The sequence below is a fragment of the Eulemur rufifrons genome, chromosome 29 (genome assembly GCF_041146395.1).
Source record: "Eulemur rufifrons isolate Redbay chromosome 29, OSU_ERuf_1, whole genome shotgun sequence".
Classification (NCBI taxonomy): Eukaryota; Metazoa; Chordata; class Mammalia; order Primates; family Lemuridae; genus Eulemur; species Eulemur rufifrons.
Window position 1 is genome coordinate 84,524,486 of NC_091011.1, and position 15,163 is coordinate 84,539,648.

General features: G+C 47.6%; 1 protein-coding gene across 5 annotated transcripts in view; it reads right to left on the reverse strand.

Annotated features, from left to right (window-relative positions):
• Window positions 1-5,033: 5,033 nt before the first annotated feature.
• The window catches only part of LOC138377518 (solute carrier family 23 member 1-like), a 44,718-nt gene continuing 34,588 nt past the window's right edge, over window positions 5,034-15,163 (reverse strand). For 4 of the 5 annotated variants that reach the window (XM_069462512.1, XM_069462513.1, XM_069462516.1 and 1 more), the window contains 4 exons: window positions 11,642-11,806; window positions 11,275-11,383; window positions 11,082-11,177; window positions 5,034-9,582 (listed from right to left, as the gene is read on the reverse strand). In XM_069462512.1, coding sequence (XP_069318613.1) covers window positions 9,323-9,582; window positions 11,082-11,177; window positions 11,275-11,383; window positions 11,642-11,806 — 630 coding nt within the window. In that variant the 3' untranslated portion in view covers window positions 5,034-9,322. The other variant, XM_069462517.1, reaches the window with a different exon arrangement.

Genomic DNA, 15,163 nt, shown 5'->3' on the forward strand with positions numbered 1-15,163 from the left:
TTCTGCCAGCAGACGGCCTCTGACTCAAACTGCGGCTCCTGCCAGCCTGCGGCCCACCCTGCAGATTTCAGACTGGCACTTCCACAATCGAAGGGGCCCATTCCTTAAATATCTCCCTCTCTTTCTGTATCTACACACACACACACACACACACACACACGCGCGCGCGCACCCTGTTGGCTGTTTCTCTGGAGAACCCCGAATACACTGGTGTGCAGAGGGAGTGGGTTTGCCCGGCACTGTACAGTGTACAAGTCATAATAACAGCCTCTCTCCTCCCCTGAAGGCCTCCCAACTGCTAGGCCTGTTTTATCTCCTCGTGAGAACCTGATGTGCAGGTTACGTTTTAGGATCCAAACCCGGTCCTGTCTGATCCAAAGCCCCAGCTCTCACCGTGCTGTCCTGGGATGCACCGGCCGACCCTCGAGGACTCCCCCTGGGAATAGCTGGGGATTGGCGCTTTGCCCAGCACTTCACAGCTTACATACGCCCAAACCCAGGTGGCTGGGGAGGCTGGGCGGGCAGGGGTAGCCTGAACTCGTGTTGGAAAGAAAGGAAAGGGGAACCCCAAGCCTCAGGTCAGCCACAGACCCAGCTGAGTGGGAAAGAAGAAATGAGGCTTTACGGAGGGGCCTGCACGTGGTAGGCCCTCAAGCAATGTGAGCCAGCTGTAGCCAGCCCCTCTTTGTGCCAAGCCCCGCCCTGCTGCTGTTTAGTCCAAGGCTGCGAATTTGTTCCTGGTGAGGTCAGAGTGGACCTCAGCAGGATGTGGAGGTGTCCCTGCTCCTCACAGCCTTGTGTTGGGGTGATGTCCCCACCTCCAGGCCTCAGCCTCAACAGCCCTCTGCTTCCCTCCCCGACTCCAGCCGGCCTCGATGGGTATAGACACAGCCTGGGGTAGAATTATTGCATAAACGACCCTCACAGGCTCTCGTTGCCCCTGCTCCCCGCGGGACTTCATACCAGGCAGGTAGCCTCCCGTATGGACCGATGTCTTCCTCTCTCAGGCAGTGCTGTGGCAGGCAGGGTTCCGCAGAGACACGGCACAACAGGATAGAGACAGACACATGGAGATTTACTTTAAGGAATTGGTTCCCGCAGTGGTGAGGACTGCAAGTCTGAAATGTGCGGGGCAGGTGGGCAGGCTGGAAACTCAGGCAGGAGTTGGTGCTGCAGTCTCGAGGCAGAATTTCTCCTCCCGGACACCTCAGTTCGCTCTTACGGCCTTCAGCTAGTTGAGCGAGTCCCACCCACGCTATCAAGGGCAACCTCCTTCACGTGAAGTCCAGGGATGGTAGATATTAACCACATCTATAAAAATGCCTCACAGCACCCCCACAAATAAGTGTTTCATGAGATAACTGCTAGGACAGCTTGGCCAGCTTGACGCATGCCCCCTGGGGCCTTTTATGTTGTTGTTATAGCAGCTCCCCAGGGAGGCCGGCAGCCAGCATTACCTCCATTTAGCAGATGAAGAAACAACAAATTTGGCTGAAGCCCAAAACCAATTAACAGAAAAGAAGCATAGATCCCCTCACCTCCAGCTATCTTTTTTTTTCACCTATAAGTCAGTGAATGGGGGGCATTTCTGTTGTTTTAAGGAGAAAGACACAAACAGCTCCAGTCTGCCTAATTCTTTAGAATCAGGACACGGAAACATGAAGCCAGCCTGGCACGGTGTGGCCACACGCACCGCCTCTAGGCCACGGCTGGGGTGCGGGGCCCACGGAGGTCGAGGTGGAGGCAGAAGAGACGAGAACGGGCTGGAGGAGGGAAGCCGGAACCCTCGGGCTCCGACAGATCACCGTGTAATGAGCGCAGATTGTGTGATTGTGTGGGCGGGCTGGTGCCTGGGCTGCCTGACTCTAGCTCAGGTGACTCAGTTCCACATCACGCTGATTAAATCAAGCTGAGTGCCCCGTGCCTGTCTCGTCAATTAGCTCTTGTCCACCAGCTCCTGGGGGGGAAGGGGCACTTCTCCAACATTGACTCTGAACAAAACAAGCCCTTGTGCTTTTATGCAAATGCCAGAAATCTGTCCCTTCTACATAAGCTTCTCACAAAACTGCCTTGTCCCTGAAGCTCTGAAACCACGAGTTCTTACAGAAAAGGGACAGCTCAGGGAAGCCAGAGAGGCTTATCCAGGACAGGGATCCAGAGGTCCTCTCCTGCTGTGGCTCCCTGGTGACAGCATGTTATGGGAATAAAGCACAGGAAAGCACCCTGGGAGAACTGAGCCTGGCTGGCTGGCAGCTGTTTGGGCAGAACACAGGGAGCGTCTGAAGTGCTGGAGGGTCAACCAAACGAAAAGCAATAAAGGGCAGAATTGGACAGGATTTGAAGAGCTGCCAGGGCAGAGAAGGGGCGGGAGGGAGGACAGGCCTGCTCTTGACTGGTGGGAGTCATCCAGTTCCGCCAGAGCAGCTGAGCCCAGGTCCCGGGTCTGCAGCATGTTTGTAACAGCATTTTATACAGGCCGGACCCTATTACTTTAAGCCCACCCTGCCACGCACTCACAAAGATCAGGCTTTTTTTTTTTTTTTTTTTTTTTAAGACAGTAGAAATAACAGCAGGTGTATATGCTGGCATAAATTATTAAAAGAAAGAAAATTTGATGATGCAAGAGGGGAGAACTGCATTGAAATCCTTGAGTGGGTATGAGGGAGCCATCTCCGGAGCACGCAGGAGCCAGCTGTAGGGAGGCACCAGGCACTCACTCCCCTACCAGGAGGGAACGCTGAGGACAAGCACAGAAGCTGGAAGTGGAGAGGTGCAGCTGTCGGTGCAAGTCCTCTCCTGATTACTTCTCTACAGATTTCTCAGTGAAATAAGCAGCTGAGAATCAGGATGAGGATGGAGGTGGAAGGGGTTTTAGAAGACAGAAGAGAGTGTGCAGTGGGCTTGGGAAAGGTGGCCTGCCTGCCAGGCAGCACTGGGGGCCACCCGCATGCAGTCCATGGTCATGAATCTAAAACCAGCCAGCTCGGTTGTGTGGTTTCTCCAGCAATGTTCAGCCACACGGGTGCAGGCACAGAGTAAGTGAAGAATTGTTTCTCATCCGTGTTAAGATTTTGCCAAGAGAGTGTAATGAAGGCAGAGCAGACCGAGGCGTTAAGAATGCAAGAAGGTTATCATTGTGACTGACCGTAGAATGGAGGCTGGCTAAGGAGGGAAGAAAGGAAAAAAGGGAGGTGGGAGGATGGTAGATTCAGCTCCTGGGAGGTTAAAAGGTTATTGGACTCAGGAGACTAGAAGTAATGAGCTGGGAAAACAGGAGGTGGTGGTCAGAGAATTGCTTGAAATTGAGGATGGTAGGAGACACAGCTATTGGTAATCCCAAAGCCTAAACAGAGATAGGGCCCAGAATTAGGGCCACAAAATGAGAAACTGAGATAAGCCAAGTACCAATGACCATGGAGCTCAAGGAACTGGGAGCTCAGGGTGTAGGAGCCATAGCTCTACGGCTATGAAGTCAGCAATTGTTAAGACAGGATTGTTGGAGAGAGGGACAGTAACATCCTCAGGGAAGGAGGGTCTGTAGATGCCAACAACAAAAAGGCACATAGGTAGAAAATCTGATGGTGTGAGGTTCAAAGCAAAAGCAGTGTAGAAAGGTCCAGTAGGATCTGAAATTAAAGTTCTGCTCCATTCCTCACTATCCTGAAGTATTAATTTTTGTTTATTAATCCCCTTCCTGTAGAGTTTTGCAAAGGTTACATTTCACACATGTATACTATCTAACCATACAGCGAAAATAAAAATGTTTAGAGGAATAGCTCATCACAAAAAAATAACTGTCAATTTTTTTGTGGACTAAGACTGCAAACTACCTTCTAAGAACAGATTGGATACACTATAAAATCAACCCAAAGTACTTATTACCTTGTGTGCATGTGTGTGTTGGCCGTGTGTGCTTCAAAAGAAAAAATTAATTTTCCCGTATTAAAGTAGTTTTGTTAGCATCTTAAAAAAAAAGTACTTAGGAACGAAAAACTTTTTCAAAAGAGCAGAATTGACTTAGGAAACTTCGTCAGCAAATGGTGAAAAAAAAATACGACTTTTCACCATCTAAGGGTATGTGCAAGGAAGGTATGTTCTGTGAAAGCAAGGATAGTGTAGACTCTGGGCAGTGTTTTGAGAAGTATGGAAGATAACACGTAACTAGGAAACCCTATCAGTGGGAACTGTCTCAGCTTCATGGGGAGAAAATTTATAGTCAATAAAGTGGATTTTACAGGCACATCAATTTCCCAAAGTATAGAAGATCTTCAGGCTTGTTTTCTTTCTTTTTTAAATTTTTTGTAGAGATAGGGTCTTGCTATATTGCCCAGGCTGGTCTCAAACTGCTGGGCTCAAGCGATCCTCCCCCTTTGGCCTCCCAAAGTGCTAGGAATGACAGGCATGAGCCACTGAGCCCAGCCTGTGGCTGGCTTTCTTAAGGAACACCTGCCATACTATAAAGTGAATGCTATGATCTGAATGTTTGTGTCTACCCAAAATTCATATTTTAAAATCCTACCTGCACCCCCCCCCAGGTGATGGTATTAGGAGGTGGGGTCTTTGGGAGGTGATTAGGTCATAGATGGGGTCCTCATGAATGGAATTAGTGGCCATATAAAAGAGGCCACAGAGACATCCTTTTCTCTTTGTGCCATGTGAGGTTACAGTGAGAAGTTGGCCATCTATGAGGAAGTAGACACTCACCAGACACTAATTTGTCAGTGCCTTGATCATGGACTTCCCAGCCTCCAGAACTGTGAGAAATAAATTTCTGTTGTTTACAAGTCACTCCGTTTAGTGTATTTTGTTATAGCAGCCCAAATGGACAAAGACTGCAACCAATAACAGTAGATCCCCTATCTGCAAGGAATGCATTCCAACACCCCCAGTGGATGCCTGAAAATCAAGGAACCCTATACATATTATGTTTTTTCCTATACAGACCTAAAGATAAAGTTTAATTTATAAATTAGGCACAGTAAGAGATTAATAATAAGATAGAACAATTATATTAATAAATTATAATATTTTAAGTAAAATAAAGGTTACTTGAGCACAAGCACTGAGATACCACGACAGTCGGTCTGATCACCAAGAAGGCTACTAATGACTACCGGGCAAGTTTCATCTACCGCATGCTGCACTAGACCAAGGATGAGTCAGGTCCCAGGCAGAACACAGCAACATTTCATCAGGCTACTCAGAACAACATGCAATTTAAAACTTATGAATTGTTTATTTCTGGCATTTTCCATTTAATATTTTTAGACCTCAGTTGGCTGCAGTAACTGAAAGCAGGGAAGGAGAAACCGAGGATAAAGGGGGACTACTGTATAGAATTTTTAACCGAGGACTGTGGTAGGTTGAAGTACTCCAGGACTAGCTGAGCAGATTCCATCGTGGGGCATCATTCAGGGCTGTTCTCAGGAGTATCTCAGTCACTGTGGTCCATTATATGACAGAATTCGGCTGTATCACACTCCACCCCCACTTCACCTCCTCACCCCCTTCAAGACTGACATTCCTCGTGTTAAGCGGCAATCCTCCTTCATCCCTGAAGCCACTGTATTTTGAGGGATAGCAACTGGAATTGTCCCAGGAGTGGGATGGAGTCTGTTCTTCTCCCCAAGGTGCCTCACAGGCAGCTTTGGAGGCATCGGGGCATTGGTTCAATACACCCAGGAATGATCTTCAAGATTAGCCATTCTGAACCCATCACCTGATAAACAGTTGGAATTATACATCCACACTTGTGTGAGTTTGTAACTGCATGCACTGAAGGCCATCTCCTCCTTCCCTGCCAATCTTTTCCCCATGGGCTTGTGTTTCCAACACACAGAATTAACTGGAGGGAATCCGGGGTCTAATGGATCTCACTTGCATTCCCACCTCTGGCTCAGTCTCAGGACTTCTCCCTTAAGAAATCCCAGCGACCATTAGCCCTGAGGCGGCTGTGGAGAGCAGGCCTCTCACGTGTGGCGGCCCTGGCACGCAGTTCGCAGGGGCCACGGGCATGGAGGTGGGACGATGCAAGAACTTCAGGAAAAAGATCAATTTCTTAAGATGAAAGCTGTCAAAGAAGCTCAAGAAGAAACTCATGAAACGGAACACCTGAAGGAGCAATTTGAGGCCCAGAAGTTAACTCTGGAAAATACAAAAATGGAGAATGTTAAATTGACTCAGAGACTCCATGAAAACCTGGAAGAAATGAAATCTATAACAAAAGAAAGAGATGACCTTAGGAGTGCGGTGGAGACTCTCAAAGTAGAGAGAGAACAGCTCAAGGAAAAGCTAAGAGAAACCATAATTCGAGACCTAGAAAAACAAGAAGAACTAAAAATTGCTCACATACATGTGAAAGAGCACCAAGAAACTATTGATAAACTCAGAGGGATTGTGTCACAGAAAACAGATGAAATATCAAATATGCAAATAGAGTCAGAAAACTCTGATGCTGCCTTAAAAGCACAGATCCAAGAACTTCAGGAAAAAGAACATCAACTTCTTAAAGTCAAAAATGTTCTTGGGGAAGCTATGTATCAAACAGAGCAACTGAAGAAACAATTAGAGGCCCAGAGTTCAACTCTGCAAAGTATTAAAATGGAGAAATTAAGGTTGACTCAGAAACTTCATGAAAACCTTGAGGAAATAGGATTTGTTACTAAGGAAATTAATGCCTTAAGAAGAGTAGAGGAAACTCTCAAAATGGACCGAGACCAACTTAGGGAAAGCCTTAGAGAAGCAGAAGCTAAAGATCTGAAAAAACAAGAGGAACTAAGAATTGCTTACGTGCATCTGAAACGGCACCAGGAAACTATCGATAAACTCAGAGGAATTGTTTCTCTTCTGAGAAGACAGATGAAACATCAAATATGCAAATAGCTTTAGAAAATTCAAATGCTAAATTACGAGAAAAGAACCATCAGAAGCGCAAAGAGGTAGTACAATATTAAAAAAGGTTACTAAGCGATGGACAACAGCACCTTACAGAAAGCCTGTGGGAAAAGTGCTTTCAGATAAAAGAGCTTCTGAAGAGATACTCAGAGATAAATAAACAGTATGAGTGCTTAAATGGATTGTGTCTTGACTTGGAGACAGAAATTGAAACCCAAAAAGAGCTTTCAATTAGAGTAAAAGCAAACCTGTCACTTCCAGATTCGGAAACCAAACAGATTCAAAAACTTCTTAATGCAAACCAGAGCTGTTCCATGGAATTTCATAGACTCATAAAGAAATGTAAGTATGTATTAAGCTATATTACAAAGATGAAAGAAGAACAACATGAATCCATCAATAAATTTGAAATCGATTTTATTGGTGAAGTGGAAAAGCAAAACAAATTGCTAATTAAAATACAGCACCTTCACCAAGATTGTGATGTACCATCCAACGAATTCAGAGACCTCAAGTTGAACCAGAATATGGATATACATATCGAGGAAATTCGTAAAGATTTCTCAGAAAATGACTTCCCCAGCATAAAGACTGAATTGCAACAAGTTTTAAGTAATAGGAAAGAAATGACACAGTTTTTGGAAGAGTGGTTGAATACTCCTTGTGATATAGAAAAGCTTAAAGATGGCATCCAGAAAAGGAATGATAGAATTCGTCAAGCGAATTACCTCTTTCACAAAAAAATATGTGCCGTAATGAATGAATCAACAGAGTTTGAGGAAAGAAGTGCTATCATATCTAAAGAATGGGAGCACGACCTGAAATCATTGAAAGAGCAGAACGAAAAACTACAAATTACCAAACTTTGAAGGTCGTCCAGGCATCTAGTGCCCATGTTACTCCCAGCACACAAGATGATAAGAATCCTCATATTCTATAAGATATCTTGACTCTGCTGCTTCTTCGTGGAGTTCAGAGCAAAATTATAGTATTGAATGTATTTATTAAGGAATGAGAACAACATGTCCTTGTATGTGATGGTCTTGTTTTTACATGCAGTTCTACTGTGACTGTCATTCAACCTGAACTAACAATAAAGCTAGATATCATGTAAAAAAAAAAAAAAAAAAAAAGAAATCCCAGCAATTTTATTTTTCTACCTGGAGAAGTACTCCTGTCTCTATATCCCAAAGCCAGGCCTCAGGACCCTCCTGCCCACCTGGTGACCCCCCCCACTTCCAGGGTCACTTGGATATTGAAAGAAACCTGTGGCATGAAAGGCTACTGGAAGGTTTCAGCGGAGGAGCTTGGGGAGGGAAGGAAACAAGGCTGAGACTACCAGGTCTGCGCCCTGCTCACCCCTGCCTCCCCACACACACCTCTCTACGGTGTCTGCACGCAGAGCAGGGATGCGTGGCTTTTCTACCCACGTTAGTGACAGACATTGTACTTGGTGGACCCCCTACACCACCTCGACTTCTAACACACAAGAACACACACCCTTTCTGCCCAGCGCTATGGGAGACAGGAAATCACCAAGCCTTGTAAAGTAGTTTACAGGAGCCAACTCCACCCACCCAGTGCCAAGCAGAGATGGGTGAATGGTGGGGGTGGTAGGCAGGAGAGCCCATGCTGGAAACAGCCTCTGGAACAATGTCAGATGTTCCCCTTCTCCCCACCCCCAGCAAAATGTCTCCCCTTCCTTCGGGAGGAGGGAGTTTGGCCAAGCAAGGATAGAGTCCTTGATGGGAAAGGAGGTGGTGAGAGAGGGCATAGATGTTTTTTCTTGCTAATAGGACCCAGTGCCCATCAAAAGGTGGAGTCATAAGACTGAGTCCCCTAGGGAAACAGTGGAAGTTCCTGGAGAAGCCCAAGGTAGCAGATCTGGCTCAGCTTCCCAGCTCTGCAGTCCACTCTGGCAGACAGAGTCTGGGGTCTGAGCAGGCTAAGTCCAGCCCTGCCACACCCGGACTTTGGCTCCCAGCCCTCCCTGGCCTGGAGGGGGTTGGAGCGCCAGGAACCCAGAGGAGGTGCAGGAAGAGGGGAAGGAAGGGGTGCTCCCCCCCCAGCTTTGGGGGCCGGCCCAGAGAGGGAGGGGACAGCGAGGCCACAGGGCCCCGTGGCCCCTCGGAGAATAAGAGGACCATTCCGTCCCCTCTCAGCAAACAGCCCATCTCCAGCCCTGCCCTAGCGCAGGCCTCTCCCTCCCAACACATCAAAATACGGCCAAGAGCGTGTGGGAAAGCAGGGAAAGTGTGGACACCGGGCGGCTCTTGCCACGCTGGAGGCCGGACGCGGTGACCAAGCGGCCAGGTGGGAGCACGCTGGCCATGCTCTTATACTTCTTTGGCTGCCACAAGTGCGGGTGGGGGAGGTGCGGGATCCGCCCGTTCCAGGTGGCGGGTGGGTGTGCGCGGAGGGGCAGTTCTCACATCCTGGTTTCTGACGCTCCCGGCGGACTCTCTCTCGAGGCAGCCTGCGAGCCCAGGATGAGCTGGCTCTGGTCCACCTCCGCCGTCACTCCGGGTCCCCGCGGGGGCCAGAAGGGGAGGCGCTGGAAGAAGGGGGACGTGCAGAACTTGGTGCCAACCCCCCAGGGGAGAGCGTAGACCTCCGAGGCCTTCAGGGTCTCCTCAGACGCCTCCTGGATTTGATTCCACACCAGGAGGCCTCGCTCCTCCTTACTTCCTGATGGGGAAAAGGGAGAAGTCGAGACTGGGCCCGGCTGGCGCGCGGAGGGGACTGGAGCAGGCCGCTGGCGCCCCCTGCAGGCACCCACGAGGCCTCCTCTCCCCCAACCCTCCTCCTCCTCTGGATCTTCCCAATGCGTCCATCAGCAGCAGCCTGCGGGGACAGTCACAACCCTGCAGCTCCAGGGAGATGCCAGGCAGGTGGTCAGCATTTGGAGAGCTTCTCCTGGCCGCCTCCTCCCATCCCCCTCCCCTTCCTCGTCTTCCTCTCCCTCCTCCTCCTCCAAGCCCATCTCCAGAATCACAGCTCAGCTCAGCTCAGTTCGCCAGGCATTCTCTGAGTTCCTATTGTGTGGCTGACACCACGCCAAGCACAGGGTACAACCAAGTAGGAACCACAGAGTTTTCCTCAACTCCAGGGAGCAGGCCTGTCCACCTTTAATGCTTCCGGAATGCAGATGCATTTTACATTTGGTGGAGAGCAGCAATGTGGAAAACAGAATACCATGGAGCAGGTGCCAGCATGGAGGGCCTTACGAGGGCTATGGAAGGATCCAGAAGAGAGAAGAGAAGAGGAGATGGCCTTAGATGGCTCTTCCAAGAAGCTATCCACGAGTGGAGCCTCTAGGCTCCTCGCCTCCAGTCTCCTCAGCACTCACAGACTCATTACTCCCCACAGCACTCGCTGCCCTGTATTGTCAGTGTCTGTCATCTTGCCTCTCCCCCAGTAGCCTGTGGATTTCTAGAAGGCCGGGGCATGTCATACTTTTCTTTGTACTCTAAGTATATAGCGCCTGTTACATAGAAAACAAGTCTCAATGTTTTTTTTTTTTTTTTTTTAATGTGAATGAATGAATAAATCTTTGTGTGGTCTCCCTTTCCAATTAGATTGCAGGCTGTAAGAGAGCCAGGACTGAGTCTTTTTTCTTTTGCTTCTGGTGTATTTCCCACTCTGGGGTCCTGTTATGGGCTGAATTGTGTCTCCTCCCCCACCCACATTCCTGTTGAAGCCGTAGCCCCCAGTACCTCAGAATGTACCATACACTACAGTCATATTTGGAGAAAGGGCCTTGAAGGCGGTGATTAAGTTACAGTGAGGATTAGGGTGGGCCCTAATCCAGTTTGACCGGTGTCTCTATAAGAGCAGTAGATTGGGACACATCGAGAGACAGCAGGGATGTGCGCACTGCACACAGAGGAAAGACCAAGTGAGGACACAGTGTGAAGGTGGCCGTCTATAAGCCAAGGAGAAAGGCCTCAGGGGAAACCACACCTTCATCTTGGACTTCCGGCCTGCAGAACTGTGAAAGATAAATGTCTGTTGTTTAAGCCGCCCAGTCTGTGGTGCTTTGTTATGGCAGCCCTAGGAAACCAACATAGGCCTTACACTCCACCCAGATCCAGGGCTCAACACAGCCATCGGGGCCCAGGAGCTCTCCAGGTGGCCCAGATGCTGTCTGCCCACAGTGCCAGCTCACAGGGCGAGGCGAGCCCTACCTGGGATGGTGTTGTCCAGCAGAAAGCCCAGAAATCCACCGACAAACATGCCCGTGGTGAGCAGCACTTCGATGACCTGGTCCAGCTGGTGAATCCCTAGAGTGGAGACAAAAGTGACAAGCTAGAAAGGACCAGGGACCCCACTGGCTCTGCCCCTGGCACAGTACCCGTCTGCAGGGCAGAGAACAATCACCTGTCTGGAGCATCTTGGGATGCTGCTTCAGCCAGTTGGGAACGGTGAGCCCACAGTACATGGAGAAGCCAAAGACAAAGAGGTTCCTGGACGAGTTCATGTCCACGTACTGCAGAAGAAAGGCCCCGGGGGTGGGCATGGGGCCATCAGCACCTTTACTGCTGGTGGCATCCATGCAGTCGCTGTTTTTGAGGTTTGGATGCTTCTGGCTATTTCTTCCGTTCGGGAGCTGATGTGGTTTCTGGGACCAAGGATTCTCTTCTCCTCCTCCCCTGCCCCAGCCCCATCCCATCCCTCCCATTCCCATGGCTCCCTTCAAGAGAGGCAATGCAACTGCTTCTCTAAGGGTGCCTCACCCCCCCCTCACCTGCAGATTGGAGATCCCCACGGCGGTGATGACCCCGAACATGACCAGAAACATGCCTCCAATCACGGGGGTTGGGATGGTGGCAAATGCAGCCCCAATCTTCCCAAACATGCCCATCAGGAGAAGCACGCAGCCCGCGGCGACAATCACCATCCTGCTCCCCACCTGCAGTGCCAGGAGAGGGGGAAGGAGGGGGATCAGCCTGGCCAGCACCCAGAGGCCTCTGCCCCATTCCTGGCACCTCAAACATCATTGGGGTGGACCAACAGGAATAGCACCATGAAACCTGCAACAGCCCCTTCTGACCCCAAATGGGGCTTGGGAAAGAACAGGTGTTAGCTCTGCGCTCATGTCTCCACTCTGGGGCTCTCAGACCTGTCTTCAAATCTTGGCCCAAATGTTCCTCTCCTAAGAAACCTGGAGCACGAGGTAAGGAGTCTTCTCGGGGAAGCACAGGGGCCCCACGCTTACAAAGGGGGGGGTGAAAGCCAATCCCAGTCTGCCTCTAGTCAGCCTCTGCACTTACCACGTAGGATTAATAACAACTATTTCATAAGATTAAATCAGATAATGTAGGTGAAGTGCTTAGTACAATAGTAAGCATTAAGCATCATGAGCACATAATAAGCACTCAATACAAGTGTTTTGCAAGGGGCAGAGGTGTAAAGTTCTACTGCATGTTGCCATGTCTTTGCGTGTGGCTTGTGCTGTTGTCCACTCAGATCACGTGTTTCTGTCATGTGCTCCCTCAGATCACATGCTCCCCAAAGACAGAAATCTCATTTCACCTCCTATAGCCACTGCTCACCCACAGCACTCATGTGGGCATACAGCATTTGATACACACATGTTTAATGTATCATAGAAGGCCGGGGCAGGAAGGAAACCTAGAGCCTTATTCAAACCTCTTATTTTACAGAAGAGGAAACTGGGGGAGACATGGAGCCCAAGGCGACAGGTAGCCATGCCTGAGTAAGACCCAGCCTGGCGATCAGTCCCCTGGGTTTTGCAAGCAGTGTTGTGAGTTCACAGACACATGGGATTTACACCACATCCATTTCAATTTGCATGGTGACTGTTTTGTAAACAGAGCCTACAATGTTAGTAGGAGGAAACAGATACCAAACAGGTAAGCTAATGAAAAAAGAAGATAATTTCAGATAGCAAAGTGTGCTCTGAAGACAATCACAAAAGAACAGGGTAGGAGGTGGCTGGGATGGAAAGCTCCATGGAGGGTGGTCGGGGAAGGCCTGTCCAGGAGCTGAGAGTTCAGCTGAGACCCAAGGGAAGAGAAGGAGTCACGCACACGAAAATGGTGGAAGAGCATTCTAGAGAGGAAACAGCAAATGCAGACTCTGTGGGTGGAGGAGCCTGGGTGGTTTCAGAGCAAAAGGAAAAAATCAGTGTGCCTGGGGCACACTGGGAGAGAGGTAGGAGATGTGACATCTGCTGGGCTTTGGGACTATGGAAAGGAATTAGAATAAAATCCAAAGGCAAAGCATAAGCAAAATGTGGCATATTCATACAACGGAATATTATTCAGCCTTTTAAAAAGGAAGGAAATCCTGACACTTGCTGCGATATGGATGAACCTGGAAGACATTATGCTAAATGAAATGAGCCAGTCACAAAAAGACAAATACAATATGGTTCTACTTATAGGAGGTACCTAGGGTAGTCAGATTCATAGAGACAGAAAGCAGAATGGTGGCTGTCAGGGGCCTGGGGGAGCGGGGAATGGGGAGTTGTTTTTTAATGTGTTCAGAGGTTTGGTTTTGCAAGACGAAAAGAGTTCAGGAGATGGATGGGGGTGATGGTTGCACACAGTGTGGGTGTACTTAACACTACTGAACTGTACACCTAGAAATGGTTAAGATGGTGAATTTTGTGTCATGTGTATTAAAAATAAAAAATTCAAAGACAAGAGAAACCCTCAGTAAAGGGCTTTTAAACGGGGCGGGGGGGGGTGACATGATGTGATTTGTATTTTAAAAAGCTCCTTCTATAAAAGTCATTTCATTGTATAAATCAATACATTTTCTCATTTAGGACAATGACAGATTTTTCTCAACAAGCAATCATGAAATATTGTAAACCATGATTTCTCTTTCTTCTACACGTGGGTTCATTTAGTAAACAAAACTGAGATGAGGCCCCTTCTCCTGATACTATGTAGCATTAGTTGGTTCCATCCAGAATCTTAAAAGTGAGTTTCCCTACTAGTCCCTTTCTATAGAGGATCAATTGCTCTTCAGTTTCAGAATTGACTAAAAAGGTATGATCTTATTGGAGTCACTACTAATTGCCATTACTTGGTTTACATAGAGTTTTTTGAGTAGCTAGGAGTTTTGGAATTTCAAGGAAGGAAGTACGTAGCTCATAGCTGGAGTTTGAGTGACAACTACCACCAGTAAGGAGAAAAAAAAAGACCTCTAAATTTTAGGACAATGAAAATACTCTGTGTGATACTGTAGTGGTGGATACATGTCATTATACATGTCTAACCTATAGACATATATACATTGCGTAAACCTATAGAATATACACCACTCGAAGTGAGCCCTAATATAAACTATGGACTGCAGGTGATAATGATGTGTCAATGTAGGTTCAGCAATTGTAACAAATGTACCACCCTGGTGGGTGATGTTGATAATGGGGCGGGGGTGGGGAGGGGGTTATCATGTGTGGGAAATCTCTTTACCTTTCTCTCAATTATGCTGTGAACCTAAAACTGCTCTAAAAAAAATTAAGTCTTAAAAATAATGACTCCTGACTTTGATGCTTTCTGTATCATTCGCAGAAGTTAGGGCAGGACTGCAGGATTGCAAATGTTCTTGTCAATATTATATCATGTGTCTATTGTCAATGGATCACTTAGATCTTGAATCTGTTTTTCATCTATTTGTGTCTACTCCCAGCCCTTAAAAGATACTCTAATGTAGTTTCAGTTTTGCAAGATAAAAAAGGTCTGGAGATCTGTTGTACAACAATATGAACACTACTAAACTATACAGTTTAAAATGGTTATGATGCTACATTTTATATTATCTGTCTTTTACCATAATTAAAAAATTTTTAAAAAGATACTCTAATGTCAACTAATGTTCATTAATGTTTCAATAAGTAGCAGATTCTTCCTTTGCCTATTTTTCCTCTTTCTAGTCTAAGGGCTTATTTATTTAACTGTGTTCATTAGAAATTCTTACCACATCAAAAGAATGTTTTGTTTTATTTACAACATTAACAACCATCGGAACAAAGGCACAATTACAAACACAATAGCTCAATTTGTCAGGTTCAACCAATGTCCTTTGAAAGCACCGAATCCTAGCCACTAGACCACCAGGGAGCTGTAACCAGTGTCCTTTGGATATGCCAACAGTCTCAGAAAGATGGCAGTCATCCCCCAATCCTGCTACCACAAGCACTGATCATGCAGCCCTGGGCCTGTTTTGGCCACAGAATTGACATCTGGGCAGGAAGCCATGACATCATAGAAAAGTGACAGGAAGTCTCTGG